The sequence below is a fragment of the Piliocolobus tephrosceles genome, chromosome 6 (assembly GCF_002776525.5).
Source record: "Piliocolobus tephrosceles isolate RC106 chromosome 6, ASM277652v3, whole genome shotgun sequence".
Taxonomy (NCBI): domain Eukaryota; kingdom Metazoa; phylum Chordata; class Mammalia; order Primates; family Cercopithecidae; genus Piliocolobus; species Piliocolobus tephrosceles.
In genome coordinates, this window is record NC_045439.1 from 52379990 (window position 1) to 52404673 (window position 24684).

General features: G+C 40.9%; 1 protein-coding gene across 2 annotated transcripts in view; it reads left to right on the top strand.

Annotated features, from left to right (window-relative positions):
* WDHD1 (WD repeat and HMG-box DNA binding protein 1) overlaps nucleotides 1–24167 on the top strand; it is an 84009-nt gene extending 59842 nt beyond the window's left edge. Inside the window, exons 17-26 of one of the 2 annotated variants that reach the window (XM_023231029.2) lie at nucleotides 4513–4627; nucleotides 5297–5428; nucleotides 9027–9244; nucleotides 9343–9458; nucleotides 9645–9698; nucleotides 14876–14919; nucleotides 15330–15500; nucleotides 17020–17150; nucleotides 21289–21427; nucleotides 23769–24167. In XM_023231029.2, coding sequence (XP_023086797.1) covers nucleotides 4513–4627; nucleotides 5297–5428; nucleotides 9027–9244; nucleotides 9343–9458; nucleotides 9645–9698; nucleotides 14876–14919; nucleotides 15330–15500; nucleotides 17020–17150; nucleotides 21289–21427; nucleotides 23769–23969 — 1321 coding nt within the window. In that variant the 3' untranslated portion in view covers nucleotides 23970–24167. The remainder of the gene's footprint in view (nucleotides 1–4512; nucleotides 4628–5296; nucleotides 5429–9026; nucleotides 9245–9342; nucleotides 9459–9644; nucleotides 9699–14875; nucleotides 14920–15329; nucleotides 15501–17019; nucleotides 17151–21288; nucleotides 21428–23768) is intronic. The other variant, XM_023231038.2, reaches the window with a different exon arrangement.
* Nucleotides 24168–24684: the final 517 nt, after the last annotated feature.

Genomic DNA, 24684 nt, shown 5'->3' on the forward strand with positions numbered 1-24684 from the left:
ACTCATTGCGGTTTTTTATTTTGTTTGTTTTTTGAGTCTTATTCTGTCACCTAAGCTGGAGTACAGTGGTGCAATTACTGCTCACTGCTGCCTCAACCTCCCGGGCTCAAGGGATCCTTCCATCTCAGCCTCTTGAGTAGCAGGGACTACAGATGTGCGTCACCATGCCTGGGTAATTTTTGTATTTTTTGTAGAGATAGGGTCTTGCCATGTTGCCCAGGCTGGTGTGAAACTACTGGGTTCAAGCGATCCACCTGCCTCAGCCTCCTAAAGTTCTGGGATTATGGTGTGACCCACCGTTCCCAGCCTTGTATGTCTTCTTTTGAAGTGTCTGTTCATGTCCATTGCCCACTTTTTAATGGGGATATTTGTTTTTTTGCTGTTGATTTTTTTTTTAAGTTCCTCATAGACTCTGGATATCAGATCTTTGTTGGATGCATAGCTTGCAAATATTTTCTTACATTCTGTAGGATGTCTTTTTTTTTTTTTTTTTTTTTTGAGGCATAGTCTCACTCTGTCACCCAAGCTACAGTGCAGTGGTGTGATCATGGCTCACTGTAGCCTCAAGTTTCTGGGCTCAATGATCCTCCCACTTGAGGATCTGCAAATGTCTTTCCGTTTGTTTGTGTCATCTATGATTTCTTTCAACAGTGTTTCGTAGTTCTTGTAGAGATCTTTCACTTCCTTGGTTGGATATATCCTAGGTATTTTGTGTGTGTGCATATGGCTATTGTAAATGGGATTGTGCAGGACTACAGGCACATGCCACCACACCTGGCTAATTTTTAAATGTTTTTGTGGAGACAGGTCTCCCTTTGTTGCCCAGGCTAGTCTCAAACTCCTGGGCTCAAGTAATCCTCCTGCCTTGGCCTCCCAAGGTGCCAGGATTACAGATGTGAGCCAGTGCACCTGACCTGTTTACTCTTGGTAGTTTTGTTTGCTGTGCAGAAGCTCTTTAGTTTAATTAGGTCCCACTTGTCAATTTTTGTTTTTGTTGCAATTGCTTTTGAGGACTTAGTCATGAAATATTTACCAAGGCCAATGTCCTGCAGGGTACTTGCTACGGTTTCTTCTGGGATTTTTATAGTCTTAGGTCTTACATTTAAGTGTTTAATCCATCTTGAGTTAATTTTTGCATATGGTGATAGGTAAGGGTCCAGTTTCATTCTGCATGTGGATAGCCAGTTACCTCAGCACAATTTATTGAGTAGGGATTCGTTTCCCAGTTGCTTATTTTTGTCAGCTTTCTCAAAGATCAATCAGTTGGTTGTAGGTGTGTGGCTTTATTTCTGGGTTCCCTATTCTGTTCAATTGGTCTGTGTTTCTGTTTGTGCACCAGTGCCATGTTCTTTTTCTCCAGCCTTGAAGTACAGTTTGATGTTGATGTTGGGTGATGTGATGCCTCCAGTTTTGTTCTTTTTGTTTTAGATAGCTTTGGCTATTTGGGCTCTTTTTTGGTTCCATATGAATTTTAGAATAGTTTTTTCTAATTCTGTGAAAAATGACATTGCTAATTTGATAGGAATAGTGTTGAATCTATAGATTGCTTTGGAGAGTTTGGTTTCTTTTCTTTTTTTTTCTTTTCTCTTTTCTTTTCTTCTTTTCTTGGTGCTGGGACTTCGATGCGAACCAAGGTTGCTGCAGACACAGTATGGTCATTTTAATGATATTGATTCTTCTAATCTATGAGCATGGAATGTGTTTCCATTTGTTTGTGTTATCTGTGATTTCTTTCAACAGTGTTTTGTAGTTCTTGTAGAGATCTTTCACCTCCTTGGTTAGATATATTCCTAGGTATTTTATGTATGTGTATGACTATTGTAAATGGGATTGCATACTTGATTTAACTCTCAGCCCAAACATTATTGGTGTATAAAAATGCTACTGATTTTTGTATATTGATTTTGTATCCTGAAACTTTACCAAAGTCTTGTCTTAACTTGGAGCCCTTTAGCAATTTATGGAGTCATATAGTCAGCAGAGAGATAATTTGACTTTTCCTATTTTGTTGTCTTACTTGATTATTCTGGCTAAGATTTTCAGTTCTCTGTTGAATATGAGTGAAAAGAGCAGTCATCCTTGTCTTATTCCAGTTCTTAAGGATAACACTTCCAGCTTTTGCCCATTCATATGATGTTGTCTGTGGGTTTGCCATAGATGGCTCTTATTATTTTGAGTTATGTTCCTTCCATGCCTAGTTTGTTGAAGGTCTTTATTATGAAAGGATGTTGAATTTTATTGAAAGGTTTTTCTGCATCTGTTGAGATGATCATGTGGTTTTTGTTTTTAATTCTGTTGATGTAGTGAATTGCGTATATTGATTTGCATATGTTGAACCAACCTTGCATCCCAGGAATAAAACCTACCGGTTGTGGTGTGTTAACTTCCTGAAGTACTGCTGGATCTGGTTTGCTAGTGTTTTGTTGAAGATTTTTGTATCTGTGTTCATCAAGGATATTGACCTGTAGTTTCTTTTTTTGTTGTGTCTTTGCGAGATTTTGGCATCAGGATACTGCTGGCCTTATAGAGTGATTTGGAGAGGAGTTGATTTTTTGGAATATTTTCAGTAGGACTGGTGCCAGTTCTTTGTGCATCTAGAATTCAGCTGTGATCTCTCTGTTCCAGGGCTTTTTTTGGTTGATAGGTTTTTTTTTATTACTGATTCAGTTTTGGAACTCATTATTGGCTTATTCACAGTTTCTTTTTTTCTGAGTCAGTCTTGGGAAGTTTTATGTTTCCGGGAATTTATCCGTTTCCTCTAGATTTTCTTTGCTGTGCAGAAGCTCTTTAGTCTAATTAGGTCCCACTTGTCAATTTTTGTTTTTATTACAATTGCTTTTGAGGACTTTTTCTCTTTCTTTCTCTCTCTGTTTTTTTTTTTTCTTGAAACAGGGTCTCACCCAGGCCGGAGTGCAGTGGCATGATCATGGCTCACTGCAACCTCCCAGGCTCAATTAATCCTCCCATCTCAGTCTCCTGAGCAGCTGGAACTACAGATACACACCATCACGCCTGGCTAATCTTTGAAATTTTTTGTAGCAATTGGGTCTCATTTTGTTACCTAGGCTGGTCTCAAACTTCTGACCTCAAGTGATTCTCCCACCTTTGCCTCCAAAAGTATTTGGATTACAGGTGTGAGCCCATTGCCTCTAGATTTTCTGGTTTGTGCACGTAGAAGTGTTCATAATAGTCTGTGAGAATCTTTTGTATTTCTGTGGATATCAGTTGTAATGTCACCTTTGCCATTTTCTGGTTGTGCCTATATGGAGCTTCTCTCTTCTTTTCTTTGTTAATCTAGCTAGGAGTTTATCAATCTTGTTTATCCTTTCAAAAAACCAATTTTTTTGTTTTATTGATCCTTTGTATGGATTTTTGAGTCTCAATTTTGTTTAGTTCTGCTGTGATTTTAGTTATTTCTTTTCTTCTGCTAGCTTTGGGGTTTGTTTGTTCTCATTTATCTAGTTTCCCTAGATGCCGTGTTAGATTATTTATTTGAGATCTTTCTAACTTGATTTAGGTGTTTAGTGCTATAAACTTTCCTCTTAACATTGATTTTGCTGCATCCCATGTATTTTGATATGTTGTGTCTGTTTTCATTTATTTTAAAGAATGTTTTGATTTCTACTAATCTCATTGTTTATTCAAAAGTCATTCTGGAGTATGTTGTTTACTTTCCATGTAATTTGTGTGGTTCTGAGAGATCCTCAGTATTGATTTCTATTTTTATTTTACTGTGGTCTCAGAATATATGCATGGTATGATTTCAATTTAAAAATTTTGAGACTTGCTTTATGGCCAAGCATGTGGTTGACCTTAGAGTATGTTCCATGTGCAGCATCATCAGCTTTTATCTTGGTGATAACATGGATTCCATGACAGGTGTGAATAATATAGTTTTTATATTTTAAAAGTGGATAGTTTGCTAAGGAAAATATGAAGAGAGCTGATTTGACTTTTAGTGGTTGTCATTTAATAAAGTGAAATGGGAGGCTGGGCAGGGTAGCTCAGCCTGTAATCTCAGCACTTTGGGAGGCAAAGGCAGGAGGCACACTTCAGTCCAGGAGTTCGAGTCCAGCCTGGGCAACATGACAAAACCCCATCTCTACTAAAAATACAAAAGTTAGCCAGGCATGATAGCACATGTCTGTAGTCCTAGCTACTTGGGAGGCTGAGATGGGAGGATCACTTGAACTTGGGAGGTTGGGGCTTCAGTGAACCATGATCACACCACTGTACTTTAGCCTGGGCAACACAGTGAGACCCTGTCTCAAAAAAAATAAGTGAGATGTGAAGAAATTTTTCTATTCTTGAAATGCTTGTAGGGGTAGTCTTTATGTCTAGTCAAGCCTAAAATACTTTTTTAAAAAGAGATATTTGTTACATATAATTAAGGCAGCTATTATAATAATAATATTACTATTCTAAGTTATTAACTTTTGAAAACTTTTTTAATTTTGCAGTTTTTGTGACATGTTAGCAAATTTTTATGGTGGAACTTTTCTTTACTGACAGGTGCATTCCTTGTAAAGGTTCTCGGTTTCCCCCAACCCTTCCACGCCCTGCTGTTGCTATATTATCCTTTAAGCTTCCTTATTGTCAGATTGCAACAGAGAAAGGACAAATGGAGGTATGTGGAAGTCTTACCTTGACACTTTGAATTTGATAATACAGCACCTGTGATACATACACTTTAAAATTGTTGTGATGGCCAGTATATTCATTACTGTATAATTACATGAATAGGGGTAGCAGGGAGGGAGGAGGACTGCTTAGGATCACCAGGCCACCTGATTGCCATCACTGCTTCCAGGGACTTTGTCGACAAAGTAAATGGGTGTGACTGTCAGAGACCCACTGGGGAAAGACTTACTCTCAGGATGGGGCATGTGCCTGAGAAGAAGTGCCTCCATCATTTTGTGCCATAGGCACCTGGCTTGCCTGACCCTAGTCCTAGCCCTGTGTCATCAAAAGTCATTTGAAATCTGCAATTAGTTACTCTAAATAAGAAACAAATTAGCTTTTAAAAAGCTTGTTTGCCAAGTTCTCTGAGCATTCATTATGATGATAGCTAGGAAACTGTTTTAAATGCTGTATTCCTCCCCAACTGCCTTTTTTAAGGATGGGGGAAAAGTTAAGCTGTAGTATCACACTAGAATTTGAATTGTAAAATAAACTTATAGAAAGGAGGGCTTCAGAACATATTTTATTCAAAAACTGGTGTCTGAAAAGAAATATTTAACACTTGCCTCATATTAAGGTGATAGTTGGCATTAAGCAATTTTGTTCACTTTTATAGGAGCAATTTTGGCGTTCAGTTATATTTCACAACCACCTTGATTATTTAGCTAAAAATGGTTATGAATACGAAGAGAGCACTAAAAAGCAAGCAACAAGAGAGCAACAGGAACTTTTAATGAAAATGCTTGCGGTGAGTAAAATAAATATACTGAAGATGTTAAGTTGAATTTCTTAAAGGTCTGTGCATTAGGACTAAGTCCCACAACCTAAGATTCTTAAGTTTGTTGTTGTTGTGACGGAGTCTCGTTCTGTCACCCAGGCTGGAGTGCAGTAGTGTGATCTCAGCTCACTGCAACCTCTGCCTCCTGGAGTCACACAATTCTCTTGCCTCGGCCTCCCGAGTAGCTAGGATTACAGGCGCCCACCACCACGCCCAGCTATTTTTTTTTTTTTTTTTTTTGTATTTTTAGTAGAAACGGGGTTTCACTATGTTGGCCAGACTAGTCTCAAACTCCTGACCTTGTGATCTGTCCGCCTCAGCCTCCCAAAGTGCTGGGATTGCAGGCGTGAGCCACCGTGCCCAGCCATTCTTAAGTTTTATCTGGTGGCGTTTTCCCCCGTAAAGTTCTATTTTCTAGTTGGTCTTGCAGTTAAATTTTTTTTTTTTTTTAGACGGAGTTTCACTCTTGTTTCTCAAGCTGGAGTGCAGTGGTGCAGTCTTGGCTCACTGCAACCTCCACCTCCCAGGTTCAAGTGATTCTCCTGCCTCAACCTCCTGAGTAGCTGGGACTACAGGCGTGTGCCACCACACGTGGCTAATTTTTGTATTTTTAGTAGAAACAGCATTTCACCATGTTGGTCAGGCTGGTCTTGAACTCCTGACCTCAGGTAATTCTCCTGCCTTGACCTCCGAAAGTCCTGGGATCACAGGCATGAGCCACTGTGCCCAGCCTAGAATGTATACAACATTACCTTGTAGCTAAGATCATGTGCAGGAATAAACATCTCTGGGGCTACTGCCCTTTTGCTTTTACCCATCAGTCTGTGTTTTAACAGGCCCTCAAAGTAACTGAGAACTACTGCTCTAGTTTCTGTTACTGTTTTACAAAGTTTGAGTGTATACTTTTTTTTAATATCCAGGGCTGGGCAATCTTAAGAACTTTGATCAGGCTTTTAGATATGCCTGCCTTTTGTCATCCTCTTTGAATTAGGCAGCTGTGTGTGATGAAAATTTATTTGTGACCAGTGGCCAGGTTTGATGTCTAGAATATTTAAGTACATTTATCTCTGCAGCAGGGTGTCTTAAAGTTGCTGGCTTGTGTCCCCACTCGTGGTTGGTTTATGGAGAGGAGTATAGTATTATTTCTTCTCTATTTGTTTTACACCAGACTTTACACCCCTGAGGGCAGAGACCTGCTCACTGCTGTATGTCAGGCACTGATGTGGTGGCTTAACACATAGTAGACCTTAATATTTGTTGACAGAGTGAATGGTCCAGACTTTTAATTTTAAAGTTGAAGAAAAAAGATTCTTAGAGAAAAGTGGTACATGAGACCACAGAGCAAATTGCCACTCTTGTCTCCAAAAGGTAGTACTCACTACTGTCACCTTTATGCAACATGGCCTTAAGTTTGGTATTAAGAAAACTCATTTTGGTATTAAGAAAACTTTATTGTAGAATAAGTTTTATTCCTTTGATAAAGTGTTACTTGTGGTCCAGGAACTAGCAGCCTCTTTACTTTGTAGAACACATGTAAGGAAACATGTTTCATGTATTTGCTATTTAGCCTTAGAGGAGCTTTTCCTTGTGGCAGTGTTGCTCATATCAAAAATACCAGGGGACTCATATCAAAGATACCAGGGCAGGAGGATATCTTGAGCCCAGGAGTTCAAGGGGATTGGTGAGTTCTTCTTTAGCATTCCTGGCCCCCGGGCAAATGCCTTTAGTTTAGCATAGTCACTGTGGAAACTAAACTATTCCTTTTTCTTTTCTTTTTTTTTGAGATGGAGTCTCGCTCTGTCGCCCAGGCTGGAGTGCAGTGGTGCGATCTCGGTTCACTGTAAGCTCTGCCTCCCGGGTTCACGCTATTCTCCTGCCTCAGCCTCCTGAGTAGCTGGGACCACAGGCGCCCGCCACCATGCCCGGCTAATCTTTTGTATTTTTACTAGAGATGGGTTTCACCATGTTAGCCAGGATGGTCTCGATCTCCTGACCTTGTGATTCACCCGCCTCGGCCTCCCAGAGTGCTGGGATTATAAACATGAGCCACCACGCCCAGCCTCCTTTTTATTTCTAAATGCCCCCTGAGGCAGTGTACCATCCTGATTAAGAAGTACTGATTATAGATAAATGATACTAAAAATCTTGAAAAGGACATCCAGGTGAACATCTAAAGCTTCTGTGCTGATGGATCAGACATGGAATATATAAGTAAGAAAACAGTTCTAATATGCTATGAGTTAGGAGACCCTTAGTAATCTTCAAAGTACCAATTTTTCTCAGTTTGTTGGTTTTCTTTTTTTTTTTTTTTTTTTTTTTTGAGACGGAGTCTCGCTCTGTCACCCAGGCTGGAGTGCTGTGGCCGGATCTCAGCTCACTGCAAGCTCTGCCTCCTGAGTTCACGCCATTCTCCTGCCTCAGCCTCCTGGGTAGCTGGGATTACAGGCACCGCCACCTCGCCCGGCTAGTTTTTTGTAGTTTTTAGTAGAGATGGGGTTTTACCATGTTAGCCAGGATGGTCCCAATCTCCTGACCTCATGATCCGCCCGTCTTGGCCTCCCAAAGTGCTGGGATTACAGGCTTGAGCCACCGCGCCCGGCCTGGTTTTCTTTTTTGTATTTTTTAGAGACAGAGTCCCACTGTCACCCAGGCTAAAGTACAGTGGCAAGATTGTGACTCACTGCAGGCTCAACCTCCTGAGCTCAAGTGAACCTCCTGTCTCAGGCTCCTGAGTAGCTGAGACTACAGGTGCATGCCACCACGCCCAGCTAATTTATTTTTTGTAGTTACAGGGTCTCACCGTGTTGCCCAGGCTAGTCTCAAACTCCTGGCCTCTAGCGATCCCTCTGCTTTGGCCTTACAAAGTGCTGGGATTACAGGTGTGAGCCACCACGCCTGGCCCCCTTGGCTTTTTTTGGGGTTTTTTTTTTTTTTTTTTTGAGACAGAGTCTAGCTTTGTCACCCAGGCTGGAGTGTAGTGGTGCAATCTCGGCTCACTGCAACCTCCACCTCCCGGGTTCAAACGATTCTCCTGCCTCAGCCTCCTGAATAGCTGGGATTACAGGCGCACGCCACCACGCCTGGCTAATTTTTGTGTTTTTAGTAGAGACGGGGTTTTGTCATGTTGGCCAGGCTGATCTCGAACTCCTGACCTCATGATCCACCCACCTGGGCCTCCCAAAGCACTGGTATTACAGGCGTGAACCACCATGCCCAGCCTCCCCCTTGAATTTTTTAAATGAATTTCTTAATTTTCTTGCAATTAGTAGCTTAAAGTGGTATATAATATTTCATCAAATCTAAGCCACTATTTATTGCATAATGCACCATTACTTTATTCATTTAAGGCATGGAGACACAAAAATGCTGCCAAACTGACCCACCATTAATTGTAATTAATTGTAATTCCAATTTCAGAGATGTTAAAACTTGTAAAAATATGCATCTTAGAATCAGGGAGTTACAGTAGCTAGAAAACTATTTTCTCAGTTTTACTAATAGTGTCAGTATCTTTAAAAAGTTTTACTTGATGTGATTTGATCTTTTTTTTCCCCCCTTTTTGGATTAGCTTTCTTGTAAACTGGAGCGGGAATTCCGTTGTGTGGAACTTGCTGATCTAATGACTCAAAATGCCGTGAATTTAGCCATTAAATATGCTTCTCGCTCTCGGAAATTAATACTAGCTCAAAAACTTAGTGAACTGGCTGTAGAGAAGGCAGCTGAATTGACAGCAACCCAGGTGGAAGAGGGAGAAGAAGAAGATTTCAGAAAAAAACTGAATGCTGGGTAAGAAATAATTTAGTTGTTTGAATTTTCCTTTACTGTCTTGATTGTTAAGTTGGTCTTAACATAGCTCTTTATTGAATAATCTTATTTTCTCTTAGTTACAGCAATACTGCTACAGAGTGGAGCCAACCAAGGTTCAGAAATCAAGTTGAAGAAGATGCCGAGGACAGTGGAGAAGCTGATGATGAAGAAAAACCAGAAATACATAAGCCTGGTGAGATACATTTTCAAGCCCATAAATGATGAGAACTATCATGGATGTGGCTTTTCTCATTTTACTTAACTGAGGGAAATTGAATACTCATACTTTTTTTCAGACCTCTTTGCTGTCTGGTTGTTATATATTGAGGATGACTTTATTTTCCCTATTTACATTATATTGCTTTATTTTAATCTGTAGGACAGAACTCATTTTCCAAAAGTACAAATTCCTCCGATATTTCAGCTAAGTCAGGTGAGAAATATTTATAAATTTGTAATATCAAGGAAATTTTGAAAGTTGTCTGTAAAGTGGCACATCTACGCAAATACACCTTACCCCTTAAGGCCATTTGTGTGTGTGTGTGTGTGTGTGTGTATGTTTTTGTTTTTTTAATCTCAGATGTTGTTTGTGAAGCTATGGTCATTTAACAAATGTTTATAAACTGCCTATTATGTGTCAGGCATTTTACTTAATGGTGGATACAGAAGTCAAACAGACATACATGGTTGATCTCTGTTTTAATGCTATTTTAGCCCAGCTGGGAAGACAGATCTGGGTATCACTGAGGAAACATGCAGGATACTGGAGAAATAGTTAAAAGGAATTGAAGGCCAGGTGCAATGGCTCACGCCTGTAATCCCAGCACTTTGGGAGGCCAAGGCGGGCGGATAACGAGGTCAGGAGTTCTAGACTAGCCTGGCCAACATGGTGAAACCCCATCTCTACTAAAAATACAAAAATTAGCTGGGTGTGGTGGTGCATGCCTGTAATCCCAGCTACTCAGGAGGCTGAAGCAGGAGAATCGCTTGAACTCGGGAGGCGGAGGCTGCAGTGAGCCGAGATCGTGCCATTGCTCCAGCCTAGGCAATGGAGTAAGACTCTATCTCAAAAAAAAAAAAAAGAAAAGAAAAGAAAAAAAAAGGAGTTGAAAATAGTTGCATTCAGGGAGTGGGCCTGGGGGATAGAGAAGGTTGGAGTAGGGCCCTGCTGGCCTTTTGTCGGTGGGGAGCATAAACCTTGTAGTACCATCTGACTTTTTAAACTGTAGACATATGTTACTTTCATTTAAAAAATTAACTTAAAAACATATAGAATATGAAAAGAGCGTATAACACATAGCTGTCATCTAGTCAGTGGTGGAGAATGGGTAGGGACTCCAAGGCAGACCTCATGGAGTATTTACAGCAGAGACCTGAAGGATGAATAATAGTGAGGCAAAGGTGTATGGGAACAGGAGCCGAAGAGAAGCATTGGACTTAAGGAAGAGTATGTGTGAAGTGAAGACTGCAAAAGGATGGTGTGAAAAGCTCAGAGATCAAAGAGAAAGTGGTGCTGAAGGGTTTTGGGTGATGGGCAAGAGCCAAGTCATGCAGATTTGTGTAGGCCATCTTGAGGATTTTGGTCTTTTTTTTTTTTTTTTTTTTTAATAGAGATGGGGTGTCACTCTGTTGTCCAGGCTGGTCTCAAACTCAAGCAATTTGCTCACCTCCACATCCCAAAGTGTTGGACCTACAGGTGTGAGCCACCACACCTGGTCAGGATTTTGCTCTTTATTCTGAGGTCACTGAGAGACTGTTGGTTTTTTTTTTTTTTTTTTTTTTTTTGAGACGGAGTCTTGCTCTGTCGCCCGGGCTGGAGTGCAGTGGCCGGATCTCAGCTCACTGCAAGCTCCGCCTCCCGGGTTTACGCCATTCTCCTGCCTCAGCCTCCCGAGTAGCTGGGACTACAGGCGCCCGCCACCTCGCCCTGCTAGTTTTTTTTTTTGTATTTTTTAGTAGAGACAGGGTTTCACCGTGTTAGCCAGGATGGTCTCGATCTCCTGACCTCGTGATCCACCCGTCTCGGCCTCCCAAAGTGCTGGGATTACAGGCTTGAGCCACCGCGCCCGGCCGAGACTGTTGGTTTTAAGCAGAGATATAGCATGGCAGACTGTGCTGAAGAAGAATAGATATACCCAGGCATGATGGCTCACGTCTGTAAACTCAGCATTTTGGGAGGCCAAGGTGGAATGATCACTTGAGGCCAGACATTTGAGACCAGCCTAGGGAACAGCGAAACCCTATCTCTACAAAAAGTAAAAAATAAAAATATTAGCCAGGCATGGTAGTACACGCCGGTAGTCCCAGGTATTTGGGAGGCTGGTGCAGGAGGATATCTTGAGCCCAGGAGTTCGAGAGTGCAGTAGGCTATGGTTGCACCACTGCACTCCAGCCTGGGTGACAGACCAAGACCCTATATCAAAAAACAAGTAAATAGACCAGGCATGGGGGCTCACGCTTGTAATCTCAGCACTTTGGGAAGCCAAGGCAGGTGGAGCATTTGAGGTCAGGAGTTCAAGACCAGCCTGGCCAAAATGGTGAAACCATATCTCTATTAAAAATACAAAAAAAAAAAAAAAAAAATCATGCCTGTAATCCCAGCTACTCGGGAGGCTGAGGCAGGAGAATTGCTTGAATCCACGAGGTAGGGGTTGCAGTAAGCGGAGATAATGCCACTGCACTCCACCCTGGGTGACAGAGTGAGACTTCATCTAAAAAAATAAGAAGAAGAGTAAGTAAATAAAAATTAAAAAATAAATAGACTACAGAGGCAGTCCAGATGAGACTGAATAAGGGCCTGAGCTAAGGTGATGATGGTGATGTTAGAAAGAATGGGCAGAATTGGAGAGCTATTTCTGAAGATGATGAAGAGTGTGTAGGAGTTCAGGGCATAAAGAATGATTCAGTTTCTTGTAATAGAAGAAAAACTTAAGCACATTTAAATCTTACAGGATTAATTTGAGTGTTCCGTGATTCATGAATCAGGGAGGCACCAAACCGCAAAGGGCTAGCACTCTGCCAGGAGAGACAAAAGGGGAAACTTCTATAAAGTATTTTCAGAAACAAGATAAATAAAACAATTTTTATTGGCTAGATGGAGAGTTTTTTGTTGTTGTTGTTTTGTGGGGATGGGGGGATACAGGGTATCTTGCTTTGTCACTCAGACTGGAATAGAGTTGGAATGCACTGATGCAGTCCTAACTCACTACAGCCTTGAACTTGTATGCTCAAGTGATCCTCCTGCCTCACCCTACTGAGTAGCTATGACTACAGTTGTGCATCACCATATTTGGTTAATTTTTTGTGTGTACCTTTTGTAAAGAGAGGGGCTCGCTTTGTTGCTGAGGCTGGTCTGGAACTCCTGGGCTTAAGCGACTCTCCTGCCTTAGCCTCCCAGAGTTCTGGGATTATAGGCACAAGTGGCCATGCTCAGCTGGAAAGTTAGTTAGTTCCTCCTTCCCTCCCTCCCTCTCTCCTTTCCTCCCTCCCTCCCTCTGTCCCTTCTTCCCTCCTTCCCTCCTCTTTTTTTCCCCCCTGAGGTCTGACTCTGTCACCCAGGTTAGAGTGCAGTAGCATGATTATGACTCACTGCAGCCTCAACCCCCCAGACCTAAGCGATCTTTCCACCTCAGCCTTCCAAGTAGCTGGGACCATACGCATGTGTCACCATGTCTGGCTAGTTTTGTTTTGGTTTGGGGTTTTTGTTTTGTTATGTTTTTTGTTTTTATAGAGACAGGGTCTCTCCCTATGTTACCCAGGCTGGTCTTAAACTGGGCTCAAGCAGTCCTCTCTCCTCAGCCTCCCAAAGTGCTGGGATTACAGGCATGAGCCACCATGCCAGGAAAGCTCTTAATTGGAGATTAGTTTGTTAACACTGGCTTGAGTACTTGAGTGAATGATGGTGCCATTTCCTAAGTCAGGAAACACTAGGGAAAAGCAGATTTAGAGAGGAAGATGATGAATTACTGTAAGGTAAGTAGAATGTCATGAAGACAGATATTTGAATCAGGAGCTCAGGAAAGTATTCTGGTCAAGAGATACAAAGTGAAAATCATTGGCATAAGTATAGCAATTTAAACCATGGGCATGGGGAAGCAAGCATTGGGGGAGAATGTAAAGCAAGAAGAAAAATGAGCTTAGGACTAGGGAATCTCCAACATTTGAGCATCAGGTAGAGGAAGAGGAGGAACCAACTATTGGAAGACAATGAGTCCACAGGTCCAGAGAGGAAGGAACTAAGTCAGGGAATGCAGTATCTCAGAAGTCAAGAGAGGACAAAGTATCAAGAAGAAAGGAACAGTCAGCTATGTGGGATGCCATTGATAGAGCAAATAAGGTGACTGAAAGGTATCTACCAGATTTAACCATGTAGAGATCATTGAGGACCTTAGCGAGAGGAGATTCTGTAGGGTAGTAGGGCTGGAAGTGCTATATTGTATGGAGGAATGTATGGGTGGTGAGGAAATGATAATAGTGTCAACAGCTCTTGGAAAAATTTGGCTGGATGACTGGGCACGGTGGCTCATGCTTGTAATCCCAGCGCTGTGGGAGGCCAAGGTAGACGGATCACCTGAGGTCAGGAGTTCAAGACCAGCCTGGCCAACATGGTGAAACCCTGTCTTTACTAAAAATACAAAAATTAGCCAGGCGTGGTAGCAGACGCCTATAATCCCTGCTACTCGGGAGGCTGAGACAGTAGAATCGCCTGAACCTGAGAGGTGGACGTTGCAGTGAGCCAAGATCGCACCATTGCTAGAGTGAGACGGTAACAAAAAAAAAAAAAAAAAAAAAAAAAAAAAAAAATTGGCTGGATGGAGGAGACAAGAGAAAATGATGACTGGAAGGAATGTAGGGTAGAGAAGGTTTGGTTTTTGTTTCTTTTTAAGTTGGGAAACTTTAGGGGCCAATAAATAGGGAAAAGTCAAAGATGTAGGCTGTCAAGAAACTTGATAGGTCAGGTTTTCTGACAAAGCAGGAGGGCATGGGATACAGAACACAAGTAAAGGGATTACTAATCTTAGCTCAGACTAGCCACCGCCTCTTCTGCAGTAACAGGAGAAAAAGATCTGTACATACTGAATATGTTTCATAGTGCTACATTGGGATAGTTCACATTTAATAGCTTTTATTTTGGCTTAGAAGTAGGAAAAAGGGTGTCTGTTGTTAATGGTTTTTAAAAGTTGCAAAATACATTTATTTTCATTTAATGGGGATTAAAATATTCTGTCTAGGCCGGGCATGGTGGCTCAAGCCTGTAATCCCAGCACTTTGGGAGGCCGAGACGGGTGGATCACGAGGTCAGGAGATCGAGACCATCCTGGCTAACACGGTGAAACCCCGTCTCTACTAAAAGATACAAAAAATTAGCCGGGCGAGGTGGCGGGTGCCTGTAGTCCTAGCTACTAGGGAGGCTGAGGCGGGAGAATGGCGTGAACCCGGGAGGCAGAGCTTGCAGTGAGCTGAGATCCAGCCACTGCACCCCAGCCCCGGCGACAGAGCGAGACTCCATCTCAAAAAAAAAAAAAAAAAAAATATTCTGTCTAGTGTTATAGATGTCAGAAGTCATCTATTTTCTACCATTATTAAGCAAGGGTTTCTTTTTTGTGAAAGGTGCAGTTACCTTTAGCAGCCAAGGACGAGTAAATCCCTTTAAGGTAAAGTCTTCCAAGTGATGTTTTATATTATTTAAATATATGTTTTATATTATTTATATTATTTACATATCTATACAAAGAAGTATTTCCAAATGATGAGATGACTCTCCCCACACTTGGAGGCATGAAAGACTGATCTGTGTGGAAACAGAAGAAAGCAGCACTTGGGCTGAGAGTTGTCTTTTCTACTTACCTTCTAAGTACCTATGGTTTTGAAAGATACCTGTCTTTCTTGGGGATGTGGTATTTGGGAATATATGTATCATTCTTAATTTGGATTGTACCAAATGTATTTAGTTCTAAAGATGAGATGGCAATACAAACTTAACAGAAATTTCTAGAAAAAAATAAGTCTCTTGGGATAATTTTCTTCTTTAAACATAAAGTGCTAACACTAGTTTGCTCTTTAGGTATCAGCCAGTTCCAAAGAACCAGCCATGTCAATGAATTCAGCACGTTCAACTAATATTTTAGACAATATGGGCAAATCATCCAAGAAATCCACTGCACTTAATCGAACTACAAATAATGAAAAGTCTCCCATTATAAAGCCTCTGATTCCAAAGCCAAAGCCTAAGCAGGTACTGTTTCAGCTACCCTCATTTGCAGTAAGCAGCATGGGATCTGTTTGTCTTCAGTTTTGTTCACTGTTTCAGATATAGGATAGGAGGTTATGATTGTTTACAATTGTCTTGTTAGGGAAGTGGGTTCAATTTTATTTCTGCACCTGGGCATGGTGGCACACACCTGTAGTCCCAGCTACTCAGGAGGCTGAGGTGGGAGGATCACTTGAGCCCAGGAGTTTGAGTCCGGTCTGGGAAACTATAAGAGATACCCCATCTGAAAAAAACAAACCCCAAAACAGTTGTGTTTTTGCTACAGAATCACTCCCTCTTCTGCCTCATGAGTTGTTACACACTTTGTAGCAGATTCTGACTTCCATGACCACTGTCCTGCTCCCCCCGTCTTTTTTGAGACAGAGGCTCACTCTGTCACCTAGGCTGGTTGGAGTGCAGTGTCAGGATTTCAGCTCGCTGCAGCCTCTGTCTCCTGGGTTCAAGCAATTCTCATGCCTCAGCCTCCTGAGTAGCTGGGATTACAGGGGCCTGCCACCACGCCCAGCTAATACTGGTATTTGTAGTAGAGATGGGGTTTCAGCATGATGGCCAGACTGGTCTCGAACTCCTGGCCTCAAGTGATCCACCTACCTCAGCCTCCCAAAGTGCTGGGATTGCAGGCATGAGCCACCACACCCAACCTGTCCTGCCCCACTCCTTGTTTTTATAGAATCACTTTTTAAAAATGTATATACTCAAACCCCAGAAGCTCAGACATGTATCTGTATTTTTATTAAAATCACCCAGATAGTTCTGATGTATATTCTTATTTACTGTTATTCATAGTAAATATTAATTTACTATTATTTACTATTATTTAATAGTGACTGATACTGTACATGGCCCTAATTTTTCCTTCTTCTGAATCCTGATTTTTCCACTCTCATAAGTATTTGATCCTGGGTTTGTCATCAGTAAAATAGATCTATTGTTTATCTTTTCTATTTCATAAAATCGTATTCACTTAGAAAACATGGAATTTAGGCCAGGCGTAGTGGCTCACACCTGTAATCCCAGCACTTTGGGAGGTCGAGGCGGGTGGATCACACGAGGTCAGGAGTTCAAGACCAGCCTGGCCAAGATGGTGAAACTCCGTCTGTACTACAAATACAAAAAATTAGCTGGGCAAGTGGCAGGCGCATGTAATTCCAGCTACTCGGAAGGCTGAGGGCAGGAGAACCGCTTGAACTCAGGGCGGAGGTTGCAGTGAGCCGAGATCGCGCCACTGTACTCCAGCCTGGGCGACAGAATGAGACTCCGTCTCAAAAAAAAAAAAAAGAAAAGAAAACATGGAATCTGAAGTATACATTTTTGGTTTTGCATGTGTTTGCCTATTTATTTACAACTAAGAACTCAAGATTTCACGTGTTAGTATAAGAATTCTCAATAATTATAGATGTTTCTTCACATTTTTCAGAACTTGCTTATAAAACATATAAAATTATACTAGATGTTATTGCAGTGTTCACGTTTGTTTTTATAGGCATCTGCAGCATCCTATTTCCAGAAAAGAAATTTTCAAACTAATAAAACTGAGGAAGTGAAAGAAGAAAATCCTAAAAATGTATTGTCTGAAACCCCAGCTATATGTCCTCAAAACACTGAAAACCAAAGGTCAGTACATAGAGAAATTTAGCATGCAGTGACCAAGTATAAAAAGTATACAGTAGCAGCAATACAAAATTATGCAGTGCTGTTATTCCTTAATACAAAAAATACATTGGCATTGGTAGTGGGCATTCTGGACACTTGTGGCTTTAAGGGAGCCACAGATATTAATGTCTATTTACAATATTTATTAAAATATGCTTTAGTAAATTGTATATTTTTAAATTGTAGATATATTTTATTAGGACATGTTTTATAATTAATTTTTTGTTTGTTTTTAAATAGTTTAATGGGAAGAAACAACAAAAGATACAGAAAGAAGTGTGTTAATAAGTAGTTTCATCCAACTAGTTTCTGTCTCCAAAAACAATCACTGCAACAAGTTTCTTGTGGAACTTTCCAAAATTTTTCTGTTTATGTGCAAATACCTATTTGTCTATTTTTTGTTTCACACATTATTCTGTACCTTACTTTTTTCACTTAACAATAGCTTTTGCAGCTTATTTTCTATTACTACATAAAGAACATAAAGAACTTCTTTATAGTGGCTGGGCACTCAGGAGGCTGAGGCAGGAGAATTGCTTGAACCCAGGAGACGGAGGCTGCAGTGAGCCAAGATTGTGCCACTGCACTCCAGTCTACATGACAGAGTGAGACTCCTTCTCAGAAAAAAACAAAAAAGAATAGTCACAATTTCATTTTTGCCATAATATATCTTATTTTTCTCATGCTGAGCAGTCCAGGGAGAAAAATAATAATAAAATAAAGTATATCTTATTTTCCTAATAACTTCATGTGAACCAGTTTAATTTGAGGGAGTGGCTGTGGTTTTCACATTTCCTGTTTTGTTCTGAATTTAATTTAGGTCTTAAACAATGAAAATTTTATTTAAGAAAATTGATAGGCTGGGCATAGTGGCTCATGCTTTTTTTTCAGCCTAACTTTTTTTTTTTTTTTTTTTCCGCTCTTGTTGCCCAGACTGCAGTGCAGTGTCACAATCTCGGCTCACCACAACCTCTGCCTCTGGGTTCAAGTGATTCTCTTGCCTCAGCCTCCTGAGTAGCTGGGATTACAGGCATGCGCCTCTACGCCCTTCTAATTTTGTATTTTTAGTAGAGACGGGGTTTCTCCATGTTGGTCAGGCTGGTCTTGAACTCCTGACCTCAGGGGATCCACCCGCGTTGGCCTTCCAAAGCACAGGAATTATAGGTGTGAGCCACTATGCCCCGTCTGCCTGATGCCTTTTTTGAGACAGTCTTGCTCTGTCACCAGGTCTGGAGTGCACTGGTGCAATCTCAGCTCTCTGCAACCTCCACCTCCTGGGTTCAAGCGATTATCATGCCTCAGCCTCCTGAGTAGCTGGGATTACAGGTGTGTGCCACCATGCCTGCTAATTTTGTTATTTTTTGGTAGAGATGGAGTTTTGCCACATTGACCAGGCTGGTCTCAAACTCTTGGCCTCAAGCGATCTGCCCACCTCAGCTTCCCAAAGTGCTGGGATTACAGGTGTGAGCCACCACACCTGGCCAAGCCTAACACTTTGGAAGGCCAGCGTGGTCAGATAGCTTCAGCCCAGGAGATTGAAACCAGCCTGGGCAATGTAGGGAGACCCCGTCTCTACCAAAAGTTTTAAAATCAGCCAGGTATGGTAGCACATGCCTGTAGTCCCAGCTACCTGGAAGTCTGAGGTGGGAGGATTGCTTGAGCCCAGGAATTTGAGGTGGCAGTGAGCTGATTATACCACTAAACTCCAGCCTAGGCGACAAAGCAAGACCCTGTCTCTTGAAACAACAACAAAGAAGACTGATAATTTAATTTTTCATACCATCAGTTGATTATACATAAAACTTACTTTTTGAAATTTTAAGGAATTAAGACTATTAAAACTAATATATTTCACAGATATTGATATACTAAATCAGAAATGTCCAATTTTAGCCAGGTGGCTGTGCACTCTTTTAGTCCCAGCTACTTAGAAGGTTGAGGCAGAAGGGTTGCTTAAGCCCAGAAGTTTGCGGCCAGCCTGGGCAACATAGTGAGACTCACATCTCTTTAAAAAACAAAAAAAGAAAGTAATATTCAAGTTTGGTTTTGTTTTTAAAAGTAGCTGTTTAGAAGCAGAAGATTGCAGGCTGTTAGGTAGATTTGTGACATTGCTCCAAGTTTCATTAAAATGGGTCTTCATTAATTTTTGGAAATTCAAGAACTTTTGTTATACCTTGATTTTTACTTGTTTTGATTTGTTCTGTTATTTTTCTGGAAATCGGTTTACATTAAGATTACTTAAAATTTGCATATTTTCAGAAATTAGGGCAAGTGGTTATGGTCCAGTAATTTTTTAATAAAATTTTTTTAACCTTAAAAAGTTTAGGCCGGGCGTATTGACTCAAGCCTGTAATCCCAGCACTTTGGGAGGCTGAGATGGGCGGATCACGAGGTCAGGAGATCGAGACCATCCTGGCTAACACGGTGAAACCCCGTCTCTACTAAAAATACAAAAAATTAGCCAGGAGTGGTGGCAGGAGCCTGTAGTCCCAGCTACTCAGGAGGCTGAGGCAGGAGAATGGCGTGAACCCGGGAGGCGGAGCTTGCAGTGAGCTGAGATTACGCCACTCCAGCCTGGGCGAGAGAGCGGGACTCTGTCTCAAAAAAATAAATAAATAAAATTTTAAAAAGTTTAGACTTGTTATTTAGGATTCATTTAGGTTCATCCTAGTGAGGGGCGTATGACTGGTGGGTTAAACATAAGAGACTCTGGGCTGGACACAGCGGCTCATACCTGTAATCCTAGCACTTTGGGAGGCTGAGGCGGGTGGATCACGAGGTCAGGAGTTCGAGACCTGCCTGGCCAATATGGTGAAACCCTGTTTCTACTAAAATTACAAAAATTAGCTGGGTGTGGTGGTGCGTGCCTGTAGTCCCAGCTATTCGGGAGGCTGAGGCAGGAGAATCACATGAACCCAGAAGGTGGAGGTTGCAGTGAGCTGAAATGGAGCCACTGCATTCCAGCCTGGGAAAAAGAGCGAGACTCTGTCTATGTAAAAAAACAAAACCATAGACTCTGGAGTCACATTGCCTGGTTGTTGAATCCCAGGTCTGAGTTTTACTGTTTGTGTAACCTGGGATAAGTTATTTCACCTCTCTAAGCCTCCCTTTTCTCACTTACGGAATGGAGATAATAATTGTATCTATCTTATAGTGTTATTGTCATTTAAATGAGGTATTATACATAAAGCTTTGAGAATAGTGCCTAGTAGATAGTAAGTGATCAGTAAATGTTAAATATTTGCATTAAACCTTCACTTGTGTAACTTAAAGACAATTTGTGTCATAAGTGGAATCTAATGAAATGTACAAATGTGCTATGTCCATGCTTCACCTAATGCTGATGCAGGTCAGCTCTGAGAGCAAGGGTGAGGCGATGGGAAAGGGACTTGAGAAAAGTAGTGAGGAATTCAAATAGCTGGTTTGGGGAAATAGAAAAAGAGCGTACCAAGGACATGTGGAAGAATTTTACCAGGCCACAAGGGCTAAGTGAGGTTGGAGACCTTGAGCCTGTCAACATTCATTAAAAAGTTGAAAGTACAGAGTTCATGGTTGCTACACTTGGAAAATACAAATGTGAGTGATCCTTTTGAATTTACCTTACAAAGGATTTTCCAGTTCATTGATCCTGCAGTCTCTAGGCAGTTTAAAGTAATATGAGGCCAGTCACGGTGGCTTATGCCTGTAATCCCAGCACTTTGGGAAGCCAAGGTGGGCAGATCGCTTGAGGTCAGGAGTTTGAGACCAGCCTGACCAACATGGTGAAACCCCATACAAAAAATTTGCTGGATGTGGTGGCACATGCCTGTAATCCCAGCTACTTGGGAGGCTGAGGCAGGAGAATCACTTGAACCCAGGAGGCAGAGGTTGCAGTGAGCTGAGATCGCACCATTGCACTCCAGCCTGGGTAACAGAGTAAGACTCCGTCTCGAAAAAAAAAAAAAAAAAAACGTAATATGAATATTAACAAGTGTAACTGTGTCTTCCTTATTTTACATAATAGATGTCAAAGATTTATGGTTGATTACTAACTTAAAATCATAAGGCACTTTAAACTCTGTATTAAGTATAAAATATTTTCACATAATTGTGATTTTAGGCCAAAGACTGGATTCCAGATGTGGCTAGAAGAAAATAGAAGTAATATTTTGTCTGACAATCCTGACTTTTCAGATGAAGCAGACATAATAAAAGAAGGAATGATTCGGTTTAGAGTATTGTCAACTGAAGAAAGAAAGGTAAGGATAATTGTGCCAAGATTGAGATCTTAGTGAATTCCCAGATTTAAAAAATTATTATAGAAATGCCTTTTGGCCGGGTGTGGTGTCTTTACGCCTGTAATCCTAGCACATTGGGAGGCCAAGGCGGGAGAATCACTTGAGCTCAGGAGTTTGTGACCAGCCTGGGCAACATAATGAGACCTCATCTCTATAATAATAATAATAATCTCTAATAATAATAACAACAAAAACAATGATAATAACAATCATGATAACTTTAAAAAAAAAAAAAAGGAAAAACTTTTTTCTGTTTTTGGAAACTGAATACATCCACCAAACTTTTTTTGAAAGAGTTTATCGTATATGTCGTAATATGGATAGGTAGTAATTATTATGTAATGGTGATGGGTTTTTTGTTTTGTTTTTGTTTGAGGCAGGCCTTGTTTTTTCATCCAGGCAGGAGTGTCATGGTGTGATCACGGCTCACTACCACCTCGACCTCCTGGGCTCAAGCAATTATCCTCTTTTTTTTTTTTTTCTATAGAGACAAGCTCTCACTGTGTTGCCCAGCCTGGATGATTACTTTTTTGACAGTTTACTGTTTTAATTTCTATAAGTTCCTGTATGTTTTAAGTTAGGAGAATACTCCAAGAAAAGATACATTTGTTAAAAATCAAAAATGTCAAGCTGAGTTCATTGGCTCAAGCCTGTAATCCTAGCACTTTGGGAGGCCAAGGTAGGAGGATCTGTTGAGCCCAGGAGTTTGAGACCAGCCTAGATAACATAGTGATACTCCATCTCTACAAAACATTTAAAAATTAGCCTGGCATGGTGGCACACACCTGTAATCCCAGTTACTCAGGAGGCTGAGGTGGGAAGATCACTTACTTGAGCCCAGGAGGTCAAGGCTGCAGTGAGCCGTGATTGTGCCACTGCACTCCAGCATGGGTGACAGAGTGAGACCATGTCTCAAGGGGGAAAAAAAATTAATAAGTAAAAATGAATTCACATTTTTTGAATACTACTTTAGGGTTCTTGCAAGCAGAATTTTAAAAAATTCTTTCTACTTACACATTGAATACTACATGAGACTATTCCTTTTGGGAAAAAGACTGGTGTTCTGTTCCAGCCTTTGACATGGAAATTAGGACAGGTGTCTGGCTTGCTTCTCATGAACTTCTGCCATGTGAAGGAAGAAAAGAGCAATCTCTCTGTTAGAAGCGGAAGGAATGTGTGTGGTGTACCAGTTAAATCCTCAGGTTTCACTTCCCCAGGAATGGCAGGGCGTAGCACAGGCACCTAGTAACATAGATACTTGCTTTGGTAAATTGGGTTTTATGAAAATGGTGTTGTGTAATGAAGAAGCCAGAAACTGGTCTAAACACCTTTAGCATCATTTAGAACCTCATTTACAATTTTATGTTTCTCATTTGTTGTTTGATAAAATGGCATCTAAATAAATAAGACCTTACACCGCAAAAAAGGAAGAGACTTGGCAAAGGCTGTGATTGTGTTTTTGAATACTTAAAAATGTAATCAATGTTCTTAAGGTAAACCGTAAACATTTACTTAATCCAGTTTGTTAATGTGAGAAATTCTACAGCTTGAAGAGCCCTTGAAATGGCCAGGGAAATAAAGTAGGAGCGGGGAGCTCTTTTAGATTAAAAGAGATTTAAGAGACAGATGAAATGAGTGGACCTTATCTGGCTCTTGCTAAGTGAATAAAAACCAAACCCCAAAGAATATATACTCGTTTATGTAACATTCCTGAAATGATAACGTGATCGGGATGGAGAATAGAGTAGTGGTTGCCAGGGGTTGGAGTCGGAGTTGGGGCTTGGGGAAGCGGTTCTGTATTTTGACTGTGGTGGTAAACAAACAAACCTACAATAAAATTAAATACATACACCCAAATGAGTAGAAGTAAAATGGGATTGTTTCAATGTCAGTTCCCTATAGTTGTGATTGTTGGGCTATAGTTTTGCAAAATGTTACCACTAGGGAAAACTGGGTCAAGGCTACACAGGATTTTTCTGTATTATTTCATACAACTGCATGTGAAACTGCAATTATCTTAGAATAAAAAGTTTCATTTTTAAATAGTACTGTAATTATAGTATTTTGCAACTATATGATTAATATAAGCAAAGCTTAGATTGAGATATAAAAGTAGTACAAATGTTTAATGTGCTCTGCATTTAAGTAATAAAAGATTTGTTAACAATGAGAACACTTAATTCAAGTGCTACTTATTCTGCTTTATATATAAAAATATTACCTGGAAAAGTAAATAAATCATTTACTTCTTATTTGTTATTTCCTAAAAATATTTTCTTTTCACCCCTGCTATTTTACAAAGGCATGGGCTAACAAAGCCAAAGGAGAAACGGCAAGTGATGGAGCTGGAGCAAAGAAGCGAAACCGTGTGGTCGATGAAAGCGATGAAACAGAAAACCCGGAAGAAAAAACAAAAGAGAATCTGAATTTGCCTAAAAAACAGAAACCTTTAGATTTTTCTACAAATCAGAAACTATCAGCTTTTGCATTTAAGCAGGAGTAAAGGAAGAAAGTGACCCTAGGAAAGTAATGGATTTTTTTTACTCATCTTTGAATATAGACTTGAGTCTTTGGAAAACTCATTATGTATTTTTTAAAGAGTTTGAAGCAGCCGGGCGCGGTGGCTCAAGCCTGTAATCCCAGCACTTTGGGAGGCCGAGACGGGCGGATTACAAGGTCAGGAGATGGAGACCATCCTGGCTAACACAGTGAAACCCCGTCTCTACTAAAAAATGCAAAAAAAACTAGCCGGGCGAGGTGGCGGGCGCCTGTAGTCCCAGCTACTCGGGAGGCTGAGGCAGGAGAATGCCGTGAACCCGGGAGGCAGAGCTTGCAGTGAGCCGAGATCCGGCCACTGCACTCCAGCCTGGGCGACACAACGAGACTCCGTCTCCAGAAAAGAAAAGAGTTTGAAGCAACTGTTTGTCTTTATAAGATAATGTAGTAATTATATTGGTATAGGTAACGGCATAAGTAAAGACTATCATATTTGCAGATTACTCTGCCTCCAAATGCAGGGCCTTTCAGAGGTGCATTGTGATTGTAATTACTGAGTTGAAGCCACAACCAATTTGAATTTGTTTCTTACCTTGAAAAATCATTAAAGCCAAGGTATTAAAACCTCTGTGCATTGATACCTTCTAGGGGTTTGGTTCATTTGGTTTTTGTCATGTACAAGGAAGGACAATAGTCCTCTTCCCAAGTGTGTTAGCATAGAC